At 42.1% G+C, this 13,638-nt stretch overlaps 2 protein-coding genes across 2 annotated transcripts; one reads left to right on the top strand and one right to left on the bottom strand.

The window, feature by feature from the left end:
* Positions 1 to 140: 140 nt before the first annotated feature.
* Positions 141 to 1,971, bottom strand: LOC139403630 (cytochrome c oxidase copper chaperone-like). The gene is made up of 4 exons (XM_071146970.1): positions 1,853 to 1,971; positions 1,256 to 1,376; positions 1,034 to 1,143; positions 141 to 355 (listed from the first exon to the last, which is right to left on the bottom strand). Exons 2-3 carry the CDS (start codon positions 1,366 to 1,368, stop codon positions 1,059 to 1,061), a joined length of 198 nt encoding a protein of 65 aa, XP_071003071.1. The 5' UTR covers positions 1,369 to 1,376; positions 1,853 to 1,971; the 3' UTR covers positions 141 to 355; positions 1,034 to 1,058.
* Positions 1,972 to 5,966: 3,995 nt separating this feature from the next.
* On the top strand, positions 5,967 to 9,967 carry LOC139406112 (potassium/sodium hyperpolarization-activated cyclic nucleotide-gated channel 1-like). Its single transcript, XM_071148587.1, has 10 exons — positions 5,967 to 6,297; positions 6,552 to 6,738; positions 7,446 to 7,550; positions 7,655 to 7,798; positions 7,993 to 8,154; positions 8,243 to 8,336; positions 8,507 to 8,634; positions 8,752 to 8,898; positions 9,191 to 9,428; positions 9,751 to 9,967. The coding sequence occupies exons 1-10, from the start codon at positions 6,113 to 6,115 to the stop codon at positions 9,924 to 9,926; spliced, it is 1,566 nt and encodes a 521-aa protein (XP_071004688.1). The 5' UTR covers positions 5,967 to 6,112; the 3' UTR covers positions 9,927 to 9,967.
* Positions 9,968 to 13,638: the final 3,671 nt, after the last annotated feature.

Below are 13,638 nucleotides of genomic sequence, written 5' to 3'. Positions count from 1 at the left end.
TAGCCGGCCTTTTTGTAGTTATGTATAGTTATGTCTATGGTTTAGCATAAAATTAGGATAATATTGCATCCCTAACACTTCCTACCTGTACAATTAATTAAATTGCGTTTCATCCTGCCATATAAAATCAAGTACTCGAGTCAAATTGCATAGGATATTTATGTCACTCAAATCAGCAGAACAACATTCACATAATTCTGAAATTCAGAGCATTAAAAAACACATCACTCAGTGGAACATATCTTCCATCATGACCATCTGTGCAGCGATCACATCTTCCTTTCATGTTGAGGTATAAATAAAAACACGAGGAATATCCCAGGTCCCTTTATAAGACAGCCAGCCAGCAACAACACTGCAAGAGGAGAACATTAGTGTCAACTTTAACAGAAATAAAAATGAATACTGATCAGAATATTGAAAAACAATGGTAATATACACACACCTGTCCCCAATCCTGATGCAAGCATCATTTATATAATTTACATTTAAGTCATTTAGCAGACGCTAAGAGCATCATACAGTAGTGAGTGCATACATTCACACTTTTTTCCCCCTTCCATATTGGTCCCTGTGGGAATCGAACCCACAACCCTGGCGTTGCAAGCACCATGCTCCAACAACTGAGCTTCACGGGACCTCCTTCAAGTCAATCCCAGAGAAACAAGTACTGCACCAACACCAAAAGTTCTTTGCTGCCATCCATAAATAATAAACACAACAGCAGTCGTTCACATCAGCAGTTTGATCAACTTTAGCAGAAAAGACAAAGGGTAACATGACCCTACAGAGGACAGTGAAAAACATGCAAAAGACAGGTCTGCAGTCATTGGGTCACTGCAAAGCTGAACTGCAGCATACAAGTAAAACCACTGGAGGATCCATGATAAACCAGACAAGCAAATTCAATACATACCTCCCTCAAGTGCCACACCCACTCCTATTGCAATGAGCTGCATCTAGGACATAATGTTCTTTTCACAACACAAGAGGCTAAATTAATGAGAGTTCTGCTCCAGGGCATGACACTTACCAATGACTCATTATATAAAGTTATATTAAATCTTGAATCCAAGCGCCCTCATACAATCCTTATGTGCCTCGATGAGATCTGTGCAACTTTCTTCACCCTTCTCAATTATGCTGAAACATAGGAAATGGTCATCAGCAACTGCATACTCCAAAAACAAAGAGTTCACGAAATACCTTCACTTTACAAGAATGCAATTCAAGTTCAAAGAAATTGTAAACATACCACGCATCCCTAACTTTCTTCGTCTCTGGGCACGCACAACAAGGTTTCATTGGTTTCTTCTCCGTGCCCTCAATTGCAACGGGCTCGACGCTGGCAGCAGATATGGTGGACATTTTTCTGGCTGTAAGAAAGTGAAAATTGGGGACAATAAACGGGGAACAACGTAACGAGTCTCTTTGCACGAGGGGATACTGATACATGCATTATTAATATTCCTAAATATATTATAGTAGCTCCCAATTTGATGGCAACATTGTAGCTAGAGCTATTAACTCAATACTAACACTTTCCTATAGTAGCTGTCAGTTTGTGTTAGATTAACTATCTAGCTATAATATCACGTTGAAGTTAAAATGCCAAAATCATAGCCAACTAAGTTAGCTCTTTGCTAGGAAACCCCAAACCATCCAACCTGTGAAAGAATGGGCTCTGGCTTATAAAACACACGTCCGGGATGCTAGCTATAGCCGACCAGCTAACAACTACTGTTAGCTAGATGTTGGAAAAATATCACTCATACTGAAAACTCTTACAGTTCTCCCACAACGTTTATTAACGAACAGCACACTAGTGGAAATAATACTTTATGTAACATACTTAACTAGCTGGTAAGCCCTCTTGCACAGCGACTCCGATTCACGTATGTCCTACTCTGTCCTTCCTTATACAACATGGTTGAACCAGGCATGTCTTTAAATGGCTGCGCTAAGTTTCTGGGACATGTAGTTTTAATTTCCGAGCTGCAACAAATTGAATTGAATTGTATAAATATCCCAAATGGAATTCCAATATGTGGTGTTGACGTTTTCTCATGCACAAATATTGTGGAATGGTTTAGACTTAATTTTCCAATGAGGAAATGCCATTTAATTTAGGCCAGTGTAGACTTTGCGTCCGTCCCCTCGCCCCGACCTGGGCGCGAACCTCTGCACACGTCAACAGTCACCAGTCACCCTCGAAGCATCGTTACCCATCGCTCCACAAAAGCCGCGGCCCCTGCAGGGCAAGGGGAACCACTACTTCAAGGTCTCAGAACACGTGACGTCACCGATTGAAACGCCACTAGCGCGCCCGAACGCTAACTAACTAGCAATTTCACATCGGCTACACATACATGCTTTACCTGGATCGCGTTCAGCAGGACGCAACATTTTGTTAAATTCAGATATAAATATGCTATGTAGAGTGAGGAATCACGTCCATAGCATTTATATCTGCAATGGCTGTGTTGGAAAGCGTCAAAACTGTATAGAGCAGCACAGTGGAGGGGTCTTAATACCCATAAAACCTAGCGGTCAAACAGGGAAATGGTTCCAATCGTTTATACACCATTCATTTTTCCCATTGGCGCTTTTAGTAGTACTTAAAATAAGGTCTGTGTTTTGTGTAGGCTTACCATGGCGTGACGTTCTGATAACCATGTAAATCTCTCCCAGACAAGGTAACTTTTATCAATATATTCAGCTTCTATTTACTCTCATATTTGAAAATGATACTTGGCATTGAAGTAGAAATGCAAGACTACAAATCCCTGCAAGCTCCTGCATGTCATCTCTTGCTGAGACCTTTGCTAAACAGGTATTGTGTCAATTTAAAACTGGCATAAGACAGTTAACAGAATTGTCAAAGACATTTTGCCAATTTATTAATTATTACTTTTAGCTAGCATTAGATTGTTAATCCAGAGATTCTAACCTTTGCGTCGCTTCAGCAGTCTCGTCCAGATCACCATGGTATTTGGAGTTCTTTATGATAGCCACATTACCAGCTAAATAGCATAATTATTGGGGGGGTAAATACAGCCGAATATATTGATAAAAGAGAGATTTACACGATTATCAAAACGTCACGGCAGGGTAAGCCTACACAAAACACAGCCCTTATTTGAAGTGTTTCTAAAATCCCCTTTGGGAAAAATGAAAGCTGGAAAAACTATTCGAACCATTTCCCTGTTTGACTGGTAGGTATTATGACCCTATTATAAACTGGGTGGTTCGAGCCCTGAGTCCTGATTGGCTGACAGACGTGTTATATCAGACGGGTATGACAAAACATGACAAAACATATCATACCACGGGTATGACAAATAATATGATCTACAAATAAAAATGAGTAGTTATTTACGGTGCATGGTGATTTGTAGATCAGTCAGTTGGTAGTTGCCTGCACTATCGGCTGCAATGTCGAACAAGCCGTGTGTGAACTTTTCAAAGTTCTTGACCTTCATGTCTTAAAGTAATGATGGACTGTTGTTTCTCTTTGCTTATTTGAACTGGTCTTGCCATAATATGGACTTGGTCTTTTACCAACTAGGGGTATCTTCTGTTACCCACCCCTACCTTATCACAACACAACTGATTGTCCACAAATTAACTTTTAACAAGGCACACCTGTTAATTTAAATGCATTCCAGTTTACTACCTCATGAAGCTGGTTGAGAGAATGCCAAGAGTGTGCAAAGCTGTCATCAAGGCAAACGCGGCTACTTTGAAGAATCTCAAATATAAAATATATTTTGATTTGTTGAACACTTTTTTGGTTACTACATGATTCCATGTGTGTTATTTCATAGTTTTGATGTCTTCACTATTATTCTACAATGTAAAAAATAGTAAAAATAAAGAACAACCCTGGAATGAGTAGGTGTGTCCAAACTTTTGTCTGGTACTGTATATAAGTATAAAATCATTTCTGGGTAATAATTAAGTATCTTACTGTAATAGTTTCCCATTAAAATTGACAAAAATAGTTTTATCAATAAATAATTTTGCTAGGACTGACTGGGAGTGTTCTCAGTGGGGAGAGAAAACAGAAAACTAGCTGTTATTGCCAGATAGTTTTGGAACACTCTTTGTTATTGATCTATTAACCAATTTACCACCTGGTGCCAAAACTCCTGCCCATGCAAACATGCCGATTAGAAGATCCCTGGACATGTGTGTCTGTCTCTAGAGTTCCATTTTCTTCATAGAGGAAGACCATGATTAGCTGAACCAGGTCTGGAACAAAAGCCTGCACACTGTAGCTCTCCAGGTCTAAAGTTGGTACAGCTGCTTTGAAATGTAAGTCTGGTCTGACTGCAGTGACTCACTGCTTTGTCTGTCTCTGTCCCACAAAGATCTGCCTCCTGACCAAAGGAAGCGTTTGGCAACAGTGTGACCTATGACCATCTGCCAGCTCTTATCCCTGCACGCAGACAGCTTCCAGTAGGTCCTACAGGCCTTCCCTAACGTCAGGAAAGATCTGGAGATGACTGCCCAATAGCGCCAAGAGGACCTAAAGAGTGAGAACCTTTTATCTTCATTAAAGCCCCTCTTCTGCTGCTTTATGTCTCAACAAATGTAACACTCACTCTTCATTCAAAGAATATATACCTTTCTTCTTTTCAGAGGCACAACAACAGAGTGAATCCAAACCTAAAGATATGCAGAGGGAAAACTGAGGAGATAACTGAGTGAAGGGGCCTCGCACAACACCATTCACTAACACTTAGTTTAAAAAACAATGTAGAACCAAACAATGTTACACATTTTTTGTAAATAAAATGAACAGATACTGGTATGCTGTATATTGTAAACTGTGGATTCATTTCTTACATTTAGAATTTTTTTGACAATATAATAAAAACAATTTGAAGAAGAAAATGCTATATCCATTCATATTGTTATGGAAGATTAAAACAAGACTGCATGTGAAAAAAAATCCAACATTCTTCTTGTATACTAAAATAACTTTTTCATAAAGGCAAACCAACACGAGAAAATTCAGTGTAACTTTGGATGTGGCATGTCTTGAAATACATTTTTGATGTACTCAGCAGTGGAGGCTGCTGAGGGGAGGACGGCTCATAGTAATGTCTGGAACGGAGTAAGGGAATGGCATCAAACACATGGAAACCATGTGTTTGATGTATTTGATACCATTCCACCAATTATGCACCAGCCATTACCACGAGCCAGTCCTCCCCTATTAAGGTGCCACCAACCTCCTGTGGTACTCAGGTTGCATCAAAAATAGAATGCATAAAAATACATTAGGCCAGTCGATTGATATCGACCATGTTATTTGGAATGAGTGTAATTTTGTCTTGTGTGACCTTTACTTAAATTGGATTGGCAGGAGTTCATTCCTTTTACCGGTTACACTAGTAAGCTTTCATTTCTGACAACACTGTGACCTCATCTGACCCTCATCAAGCATTTACTGGGAGCTTAGCCAGAAGAAATAGCATTGTAATGTAATATACAGACATACACAGATCCCATGAGATAGCATCCCAGATAAGTATGTGTGCACAAAATATGTTAAAATACCAAAACCAATAAAAAACAAGAAAGTTGTTAGCCTATAATTTATAACTAATTTGCTGTTATAGTTTTAACATGTAACTATTGTCCTGGTTAAATTACTATTTTAATTATTCAATAGTCTACTGTTACCATTACTAAACCTCACCCTGTGCCCTGCTAGTTGTGTAGTTCAGATGACAATAATTGTGATATTCAAAACCACCCATTGTATTCAGTATTAATGTGATCCAGCCTTGTCTTTTAACTGGGCTTGATTCATGCTTGCATGAAGCGGAGATACTGAATAGTTGATGAGCCGGGAGGGAGAGAGAGAGAAAGGATGAGGGAGCGAGAGAGAGAGAGAGAGGGGGAGAGGAAAGTCTGGCAGCCGCTCTCCTCCCACCACACCGCCTCAATAAGCCCCGTCCACAGGAGCTGTGATGGAAAATTACCCTGTGACCAAAAAGACAGGTCAGTTTAGAGCAAAGTTAGACTCGACTCTTCAGCAGCCCAGAGAAGGATGGCCAGCGCAGTCAGCTGAACAGAATAACCGTGTGCTCCTTCTGGCATGGAAAACTCCCAAGCCCCTGTCGGCAGACGCACAGCCAGCACCTGTGGTTGGAAAGCTGTATTTCTGCCTCAGCTGAACAGGCAGTCTCTATCTGTGTACGGCAGCGAGATAGCTGTGGAGAAGGAATGTATACGCCAGCTGCAGAGTGGAGTCTGGGTCATCCACCCATTCAGCCCCATAAGGTATTCTTCTCCAGCTACTGTTTTTGCTGCCTTGGCATTTTGTCTGTCCTAGAACAACACAACAAAATTAGACCTAAGGGAGGTCTTGGCATTTTTGTCTATCAAAGAACAACACAGCAAAGTTAACAAAAACAGCAAAGACCTTAGGTATATGCCAAAGAAAACACTAAAGGGTGTTTCTAACAGTGATTCTAAGAAATGTGTGTGTGCATGACTTTAATCATGTACATACCCTTTGTTATTGTGTCTTGTAGGAGTTACTACATCATGTGTATGGTTGCCATCACATTCCTGAATTTGATTGGGATCCCCATGGAGATAGCTTTCTTAGACGGGTACAGTGGAGTGGGCTGGGAAGGTTTCAATGTCTTCTCAGACACTCTGTTTCTGATGGATGTGGCTCTGAATTTTCGCATGGGTATCATCTCTGAGGACAGTGAGGTAATGAGGCGCTGACTTTACTCTATTTTCAGACCAGACCCACTCTGCGATAGTTGTATAATCCCTTTCCACAAGCATGCAAACCCAATCTGCCCTTTCTGTATTCGTTTCAGTGCATGTGAAGGGACAGCTTAATTGAAACCCTGGCCCATGTGCTAAACCTGCAGCTGTTATTTGCAGGAGCGAATTGAATTTCTTTTAAGATAACGATTCAGAGATAACTATTTATACAGATTAGGGTTGCTTTTGTGTTATATTCTCACATGAAAATAATAGGCGTAAACTTTACTGGGGAGCAAGATGCTTAGTAAATATGTTCTGAAGTGCACTGTGCACAGATGATGAAACATGATGAAACATGACTGTGGACACTTTTTATTTCATAAGGAAATACGCATGTAAAGAGGCTGATCAAGCACCAGGTTGTGTCTTATTCTGTTTCAATTTCATGCCAAACTGGTGTAAAATATTAATCTGAAAGTTTGGCCAATTGACGACCCTGTCAAATTTATAGTAATGCACTTCTCTATTAGTAGCTTCTGACGTACATTCTGGATGGCATCACTGTCTCGTTTCATTTTGGCCAGAATCCCCAAACATTTAGCTTCAGTTGCATTGTTGAAGTATTCATTCATTTGTCTGAGGAATGCTGCCAAGCACTAATAACAATCAACTGAAAATCTACTGTCTGTTTTTCAATTCCGTAGGTGGCTATACTGGACATCAAAAAGATCCGTGTGATTTATCTAAAGAGTTGGTTCATACCAGATGTGATTGCAGCATTCCCAATTGGCTACATACTATTAATTGCGGTAATGATAAATCCATCATCACGCTGTTATACATTAGTTCCAGTCTATTGTAAGATCAATACATTTTTTTAATATTTTTTTATTTCTGTATTTTATTGTGACAGGAGTTACAATCCCACAGTGACACCTCCACCTCAGGTTCCAAAGCCAGTAGAATGGTGCGGATCCTCATGTTTGTCCGAATCATCAGCCTTGTCAGGCTCCTCAGAGTCTCCAGGCTTGTCCGCTTCTTCAATGAAGTTGAAAAGGTAAGTTCTGGTATGCTACCATCTCCCAATGCTGAAAATACCACAAAGTCAAACCTTGTACTACAAATACAGTTGGCTAAAAATGAATACAAAGAAGGACAGGAGAATAACTTTGATTGGTGTACACATTACTTCTAGATTATCTTTGCAGTCCAATCATCTTTAATTGAGTGCCTTTGTTTCTTTCTCCATAGGTTTCAAATGCCAACTTGGAGTATGTTCAGCTGTTCTTCCGCATACTGTCTTTGTTTATGATGATGTTTCTGCTGTGCCACTGGAACGGCTGTATCCAGTACTTTGTCCCGATGCTGGAGGAGTTCCCATCTGACTGCTGGGTCAGACAAGAGAAGCTGATGGTAAGCCCCACACCTACTGAGACGTGTAAGGTTTTGGCTGCATTTAAAGGGCTAGTTCACCCTATATAAACAATGTGATATTTTCCAGAATGCCACGGTCGGTGAGAAGTATTCCTTTGGAGTGTTTCGTGCTCTCTCTCATATGATCCAAATTTCCTATGGCTCCAACGAGTCACCAACAAGTAAGGACTGCTGATAACCTGTTGATATTCTGTTGACACAATAGAGCATGTCTTTCATATATACTCATACAGTATATTAGACCCGTGCTATTCCAAGACTGTAGTGCCCGGAGTTCAATAGCCAAGTTTTACACTGTATTTATGTGTGTACCGGGTGTTTTGCTCCCTAGATGAGGTGGAGCTGTGGGTGGTCATGACCAGTATGCTGTCTGGGGCTCTAATGTACACTGTACTGGTGGCCAACGCTGCTGCCATCATAACCAACGTAGACCAAGCAGCAAAGGCCTACAAAGATAAGGTATACTACGTATAATGGAAATGTAAAGCCTTGGCTTTAACACCGACGACTCGGCTTCAAACTCGATAACATAACATGGCATATCATTCAAAGTCCACCACGTCTGATAATCCACAGATGAATCATCTAGACGACTACATGACCTTCTTGAAGCTTCCTAACGACCTTCGACTTCGAATCCAGAAGTACTACGGGGCCCGATATGGGGGGAGATGGTTTGACGAAAAGAACTTTCTAATTTCAGTCTCCTCAGCTTTGAGAGAGGTACTTGAGTCGATCATATTCTATTCTATTTTATTCTATACAATTTAGGTCCTACTGTACATTACACAGACCTTATACAATAGTTACATAATTGTACCACTATAAGTATAAGTACGTAACTACATGAAGTACGTAACTACATTCTACTTACCTATGGTTTCCTTTGGTTATCACACCTTTGTTTAGTAGTGGGACCTGCCCGTCTATTTGTGGAACTTCTGTTTGTCAATGTTCTATTTGTGGAACTTTATTATGAAACGATCTGAAAAAAAGCTCTGTGTGTGTGATACAGGAGATTCTGACAGTGATGTGTTTGAGCCTGCTGAACAACGTACCCATGTTCCAGAACCGAGACGTCAACTTCCTGAACACCGTTCTCCTCCAGTTTCAGCATGAAGTCTTCCAAGAGGATGATGTCATCTTCCAACAGAATGCACCCGGAGACCGCATGTTCTTCATCGAGCACGGCCAGGTCCTGGTGGAGACAGACTCCTTCTCGCAGGAACTGGCTGATGGAGACTACTTTGGAGGTCAGGCTCAGATCCGAGTAGCTCAATCCAGCATCATTCATTTTTTCCTTCATTCATTTGTTCAGACTATCATTCTATTCATCACACAAGAGATTGGGTAATCTAGAAATTCTGATTGTCAAACCTCATCCCCCATCCGTTTTCTTACATAATTGAAAAAGACCCAACCCCCCACAGTTGTTATTCTTATTCTCCTGTTCTACATTGTTTTGCTGATTTCATCTCTTGGGACTATGCAGGATATGACAAGGAACAGTGGGCTTAGTTGATATGCTGTGTAATAAATCTATATTGTGTTGTTCTATGCCGTACTGGTTTACAGAGACCTGCCTCATGACCAAAGGAAAGCGTTTGGCCACGGTTCAAGCTCTGACCACCTGCCAGCTCTTCTCCCTGTCCTCAGAACGCTTCCAGATGGTTCTACAGGGCTTCCCTGATATCAGGAGAGACATGGAAAAGTTTTCACAGCAGGACAAGGAATATGTGCGACATCTCTAGTACAGTGCGGCCATTTATCAACAGTAGTGGTCACTAAGCCTGGTTCTGGAGAGGTACAGGATGTGCAGGCTTATGTTCCAGCCCAGCACTAACACATCTTATTCTGTTCGTAGAACTAGGTGTTTTAGTCCTGTGCAGCCTGGAGCTCTCCATGACCAGGATTTGTGACCACTTATGTATTGTGTAGCTCAGACTTGGTATTGTGTAGACTGGTCTAAAATTGTATTATACTTTATATATATAAAGATTTCATTGTTATTTATTTGTTAAACTGTGCATCATACAACCCTTAGTCTGGATTACTAATAGTTATACTCTAGATCCTCTCTGGGTGGATCCAAAACAGTATATGATATTGTTGCTTTAAGTAAGAGTGTATTTCGGGACATGTAATGCTAAAAAAAAAAACGTTTTTGAAAATGTATTTATTGTGAAGAAATAGTATTAGAACTGTTTTTTGTTTTTCTAATTTCCTTTATTGTGAAGAAATGATAAAAAGACATAATACAAGGGCAAATTGGTTATGAAACTACCGGTATGAAACAGCAGAAATAAAGAGGAAAACATGGTTTCAGTTGCCTGTGAACATCTGGAGTTTTTTAAAAGTAGTGCATTCATGTGTGTCCAGCCTCAGCAGATGTAGCACTGCAGCAGCTGAGCCTCAGCCCGCAGGCCTAGCCAGACCCCCTTTCTCTTATCCAAACACACACACGGTGCCCGAGGCCAGCCTGTGTTTGTACCCGTACAGGTAGTAGGATGCTTGGGGGGAGTTACACTTCATCTCCATATTGTCTGGCACCACGGGGATGTCCACCGCAGAGCACAGACCCTCCTGCAGCTTCTTCAGCATGCGAGAGGCCATGTACCATCGGGCCTTCCCCGGGTCCTCCTCGATAGAGGCGTACACATCTGGAGGCGGGTTGGGGATTTTTCACTCCAGGTCCATGATCAGCTGGTGGATGCGGCTCTTATCCAGCGAGCTGGGCATGTCACGGTAGCAGGCCACCACATGAGGGCAGGGTGCCTCAGACAACACGGACAGGAAGTGATTGGGCTGTAGAGTGGTCCCCCGGACCTGCCCCCGTCCTCATCCAAGGGCCCCACGGCAGAGTGCACCATGACAGCCCAGCGCAGCCAGTCGTAGTTGTTCTCCAGGATCTTAAAGATGCCAGCTGCTGCCTCCTCGAGGGCTGAACGCCTCTGCATGACCTCCTGCAGCTGCTGACGCACATCTTTCTCCGCCTGCTGCAGGAAGTAGCCCGAACAGCGCCCCCTATCAGTCTTCATCTTCCCGTAGAGGGCGCCAATGTGATCAGACCAGGTCTTCATCAGCAGGGCCTGGTCTCGGCCTGTCAGCAAGGCCTGGGTGAAGAGGCACAGCAGACCCGTGCCCAGGACAAAGTTCACCTGCAAGGAAAGGGAAGAGAGGCTGATAGAACAAAACCCAAGTTCTATGCTGTGACTATATGACTCATGTTCAGTAGATTCAAAAAATGGTAGAGTGTTGGCCCATTTGGATGATGGTGTGCTACTATACTGAACAGACGGCATTTTGTAGAATCAGCATTTGGAGAAGCATAGCACAAAGCTATTTATGATTTGAAAAATCTGCTGCAACAGCAGTGGCTGGGATGATTCTTCAAGATCATAGAGTGCCTAAAATAGCAGGTATTTAATCAGTATCAAGCATCATACATTTTGCTGCTATGTTTGTGCCTGATAAGTTATCCAAGGTTAACATAACAGATGTGGTTGTATTTTTACCAAGGTGAAATAAGGTTTTCTCTCTACACACATTTTCTGCTCGCTTAGGAGAGCAATGCAAACAGACATCTGACCTAATTTTTCGGTGTGATGTACCAAGTGTTGGACTAGATAGGGGTGAGCTTTGGATATGCAACTGCATTACAATTATCGCAAAATATTTTGAATAACAACACAACCTGTAACTATTTTAGGGTAAAACATTTAGGGTTAAAATCATTAGCCTGAGTACCAGTGTGTTTGTGCTATCATGCCAACAAATTTTGGCTTGACAATGACAGCAATGGAGTTGGCAAGAGCGCAAACATATTTGGGACCAGGCTAGAAAACCATTAACTTCATGTCTATTTTACAAACTATTTTAGTCTGACAGTTGGACAAAGCATGGCTCCCAGGCAAACAATTTTGCTCTTTGAACTTCATGTCTAATTGTGTTAAACTCCATACACTGTGTGCAAATTATTTACACATTCAATGGTTAGAGATATTGAGAGTTGAACATAATTATAACTGTTGCCTGTTGGGCATTGTGTGCTGATGGCTGACCACGCCCTGACCCCCACTGACCTGGACACAGAACTCCCTCATCTCCCAGCGGTTGGACTTGTGGCTCTGGACCAGCTCCTCCAGCAGGATTGGCTGGTCCGTCAGTGCCGACACCCCCATCAGCCTGCTGTGGAGCATTGTCAACTGCCTCGCCAGCCGGTGCTCCAGGACGTACTGGAGGACACCTCTGTCTCCCGCTTGGTGAACTCCGACTGTGCCCTGACGGCCACGCCCAGCTGGTAGTAGACCGCGGCCAGGTCGTCCTCCAGGAGATGGACCTCTTGGCCAGTCAGAAGGCCCTGCCCTACAGCACCCAGCTCCTGGTCTATGTAGTCCAGATTCTTCATGGCAAGGTCTGTCTCGTCAGCTAAGGCACTGCCACCCAGGTAGGTACAGATGCCCTCCACAAGGGTCCTCATGGTCTGCATGTAGCCCACCGGCTCCAGCACCTTGCCAAACATTGCCATGGCTAGAACTAGATGGATTTACTTAATAAATATATGTTCATTGTGAAACAGCCAACTGATTCTGGTGCTGAGGAAAGAAGAGGCATACAAATTATAGGCCAATACTCCACTGTAGTTGATACAGTAGGCCAATATCTACTAACTAACCATAATATCAGCTTACCATATCCACTGTACATACCTTTGATATTCAGAATAACTTGTAAACTTGCTGTGCTCCATTACTGTGCTCCATTACTCATCTGTCAGACGGTCCCTCCACCTCCCAGCTCTAACCTTCCTCTGCACTCATCCCCATATTGTTTTTATTTACTGTTCTGCTCTTTTGCACACCATTATTTCTACTTGCACATCATCATCTGAACATCTATCACTCCAGTGTTCATTTGCTAAATTGTAATTACTTGCTACTATGGCCTATTTATTGCCTTACTTCCTCACGCCATTTGCACACACTGTATATAGACTTTCTTTTTTTCTATTGTGTTATTGACTGTACACTTGTTAAATTCCATGTGTAACTCTGTGTTGTTGTTTGTGTCGCACTGAAGAGGTATAGAAAAAATGTTACTCATGGATGTTACAAATGTAACCTAGAATATGTGGACATCTATAAGTACCTAGGTGTCTGGCTAGACTGTAAACTCTCCTTCCAGACTCATATCAAACATCTCCAATCTAAAATCAAATCTAGAGTCGGCTTTCTATTCCGCAACAAAGCCTCCTTCACTCATGCCGCCAAACTTACCCTAGTAAAACTGACTATCCTACCGATCCTCGACTTCGGCGGTCATCTACAAAATAGCTTCCAACACTCTACTCAGCAAACTGGATGCAGTTTATCACAGTGCCATCCGTTTTGTTACTAAAGCACCTCATACCACCCACCACTGGGACCTGTATGCTCTAGTCGGCTGGCCCTCGCTACATATTCG

Source organism: Oncorhynchus clarkii, chromosome 3 (assembly GCF_045791955.1).
Source record: "Oncorhynchus clarkii lewisi isolate Uvic-CL-2024 chromosome 3, UVic_Ocla_1.0, whole genome shotgun sequence".
NCBI lineage: Eukaryota > Metazoa > Chordata > Actinopteri > Salmoniformes > Salmonidae > Oncorhynchus > Oncorhynchus clarkii.
The sequence above is the reverse complement of the archived record's forward strand: the minus strand, read 5'-3'. Positions and strand labels throughout refer to the sequence as shown.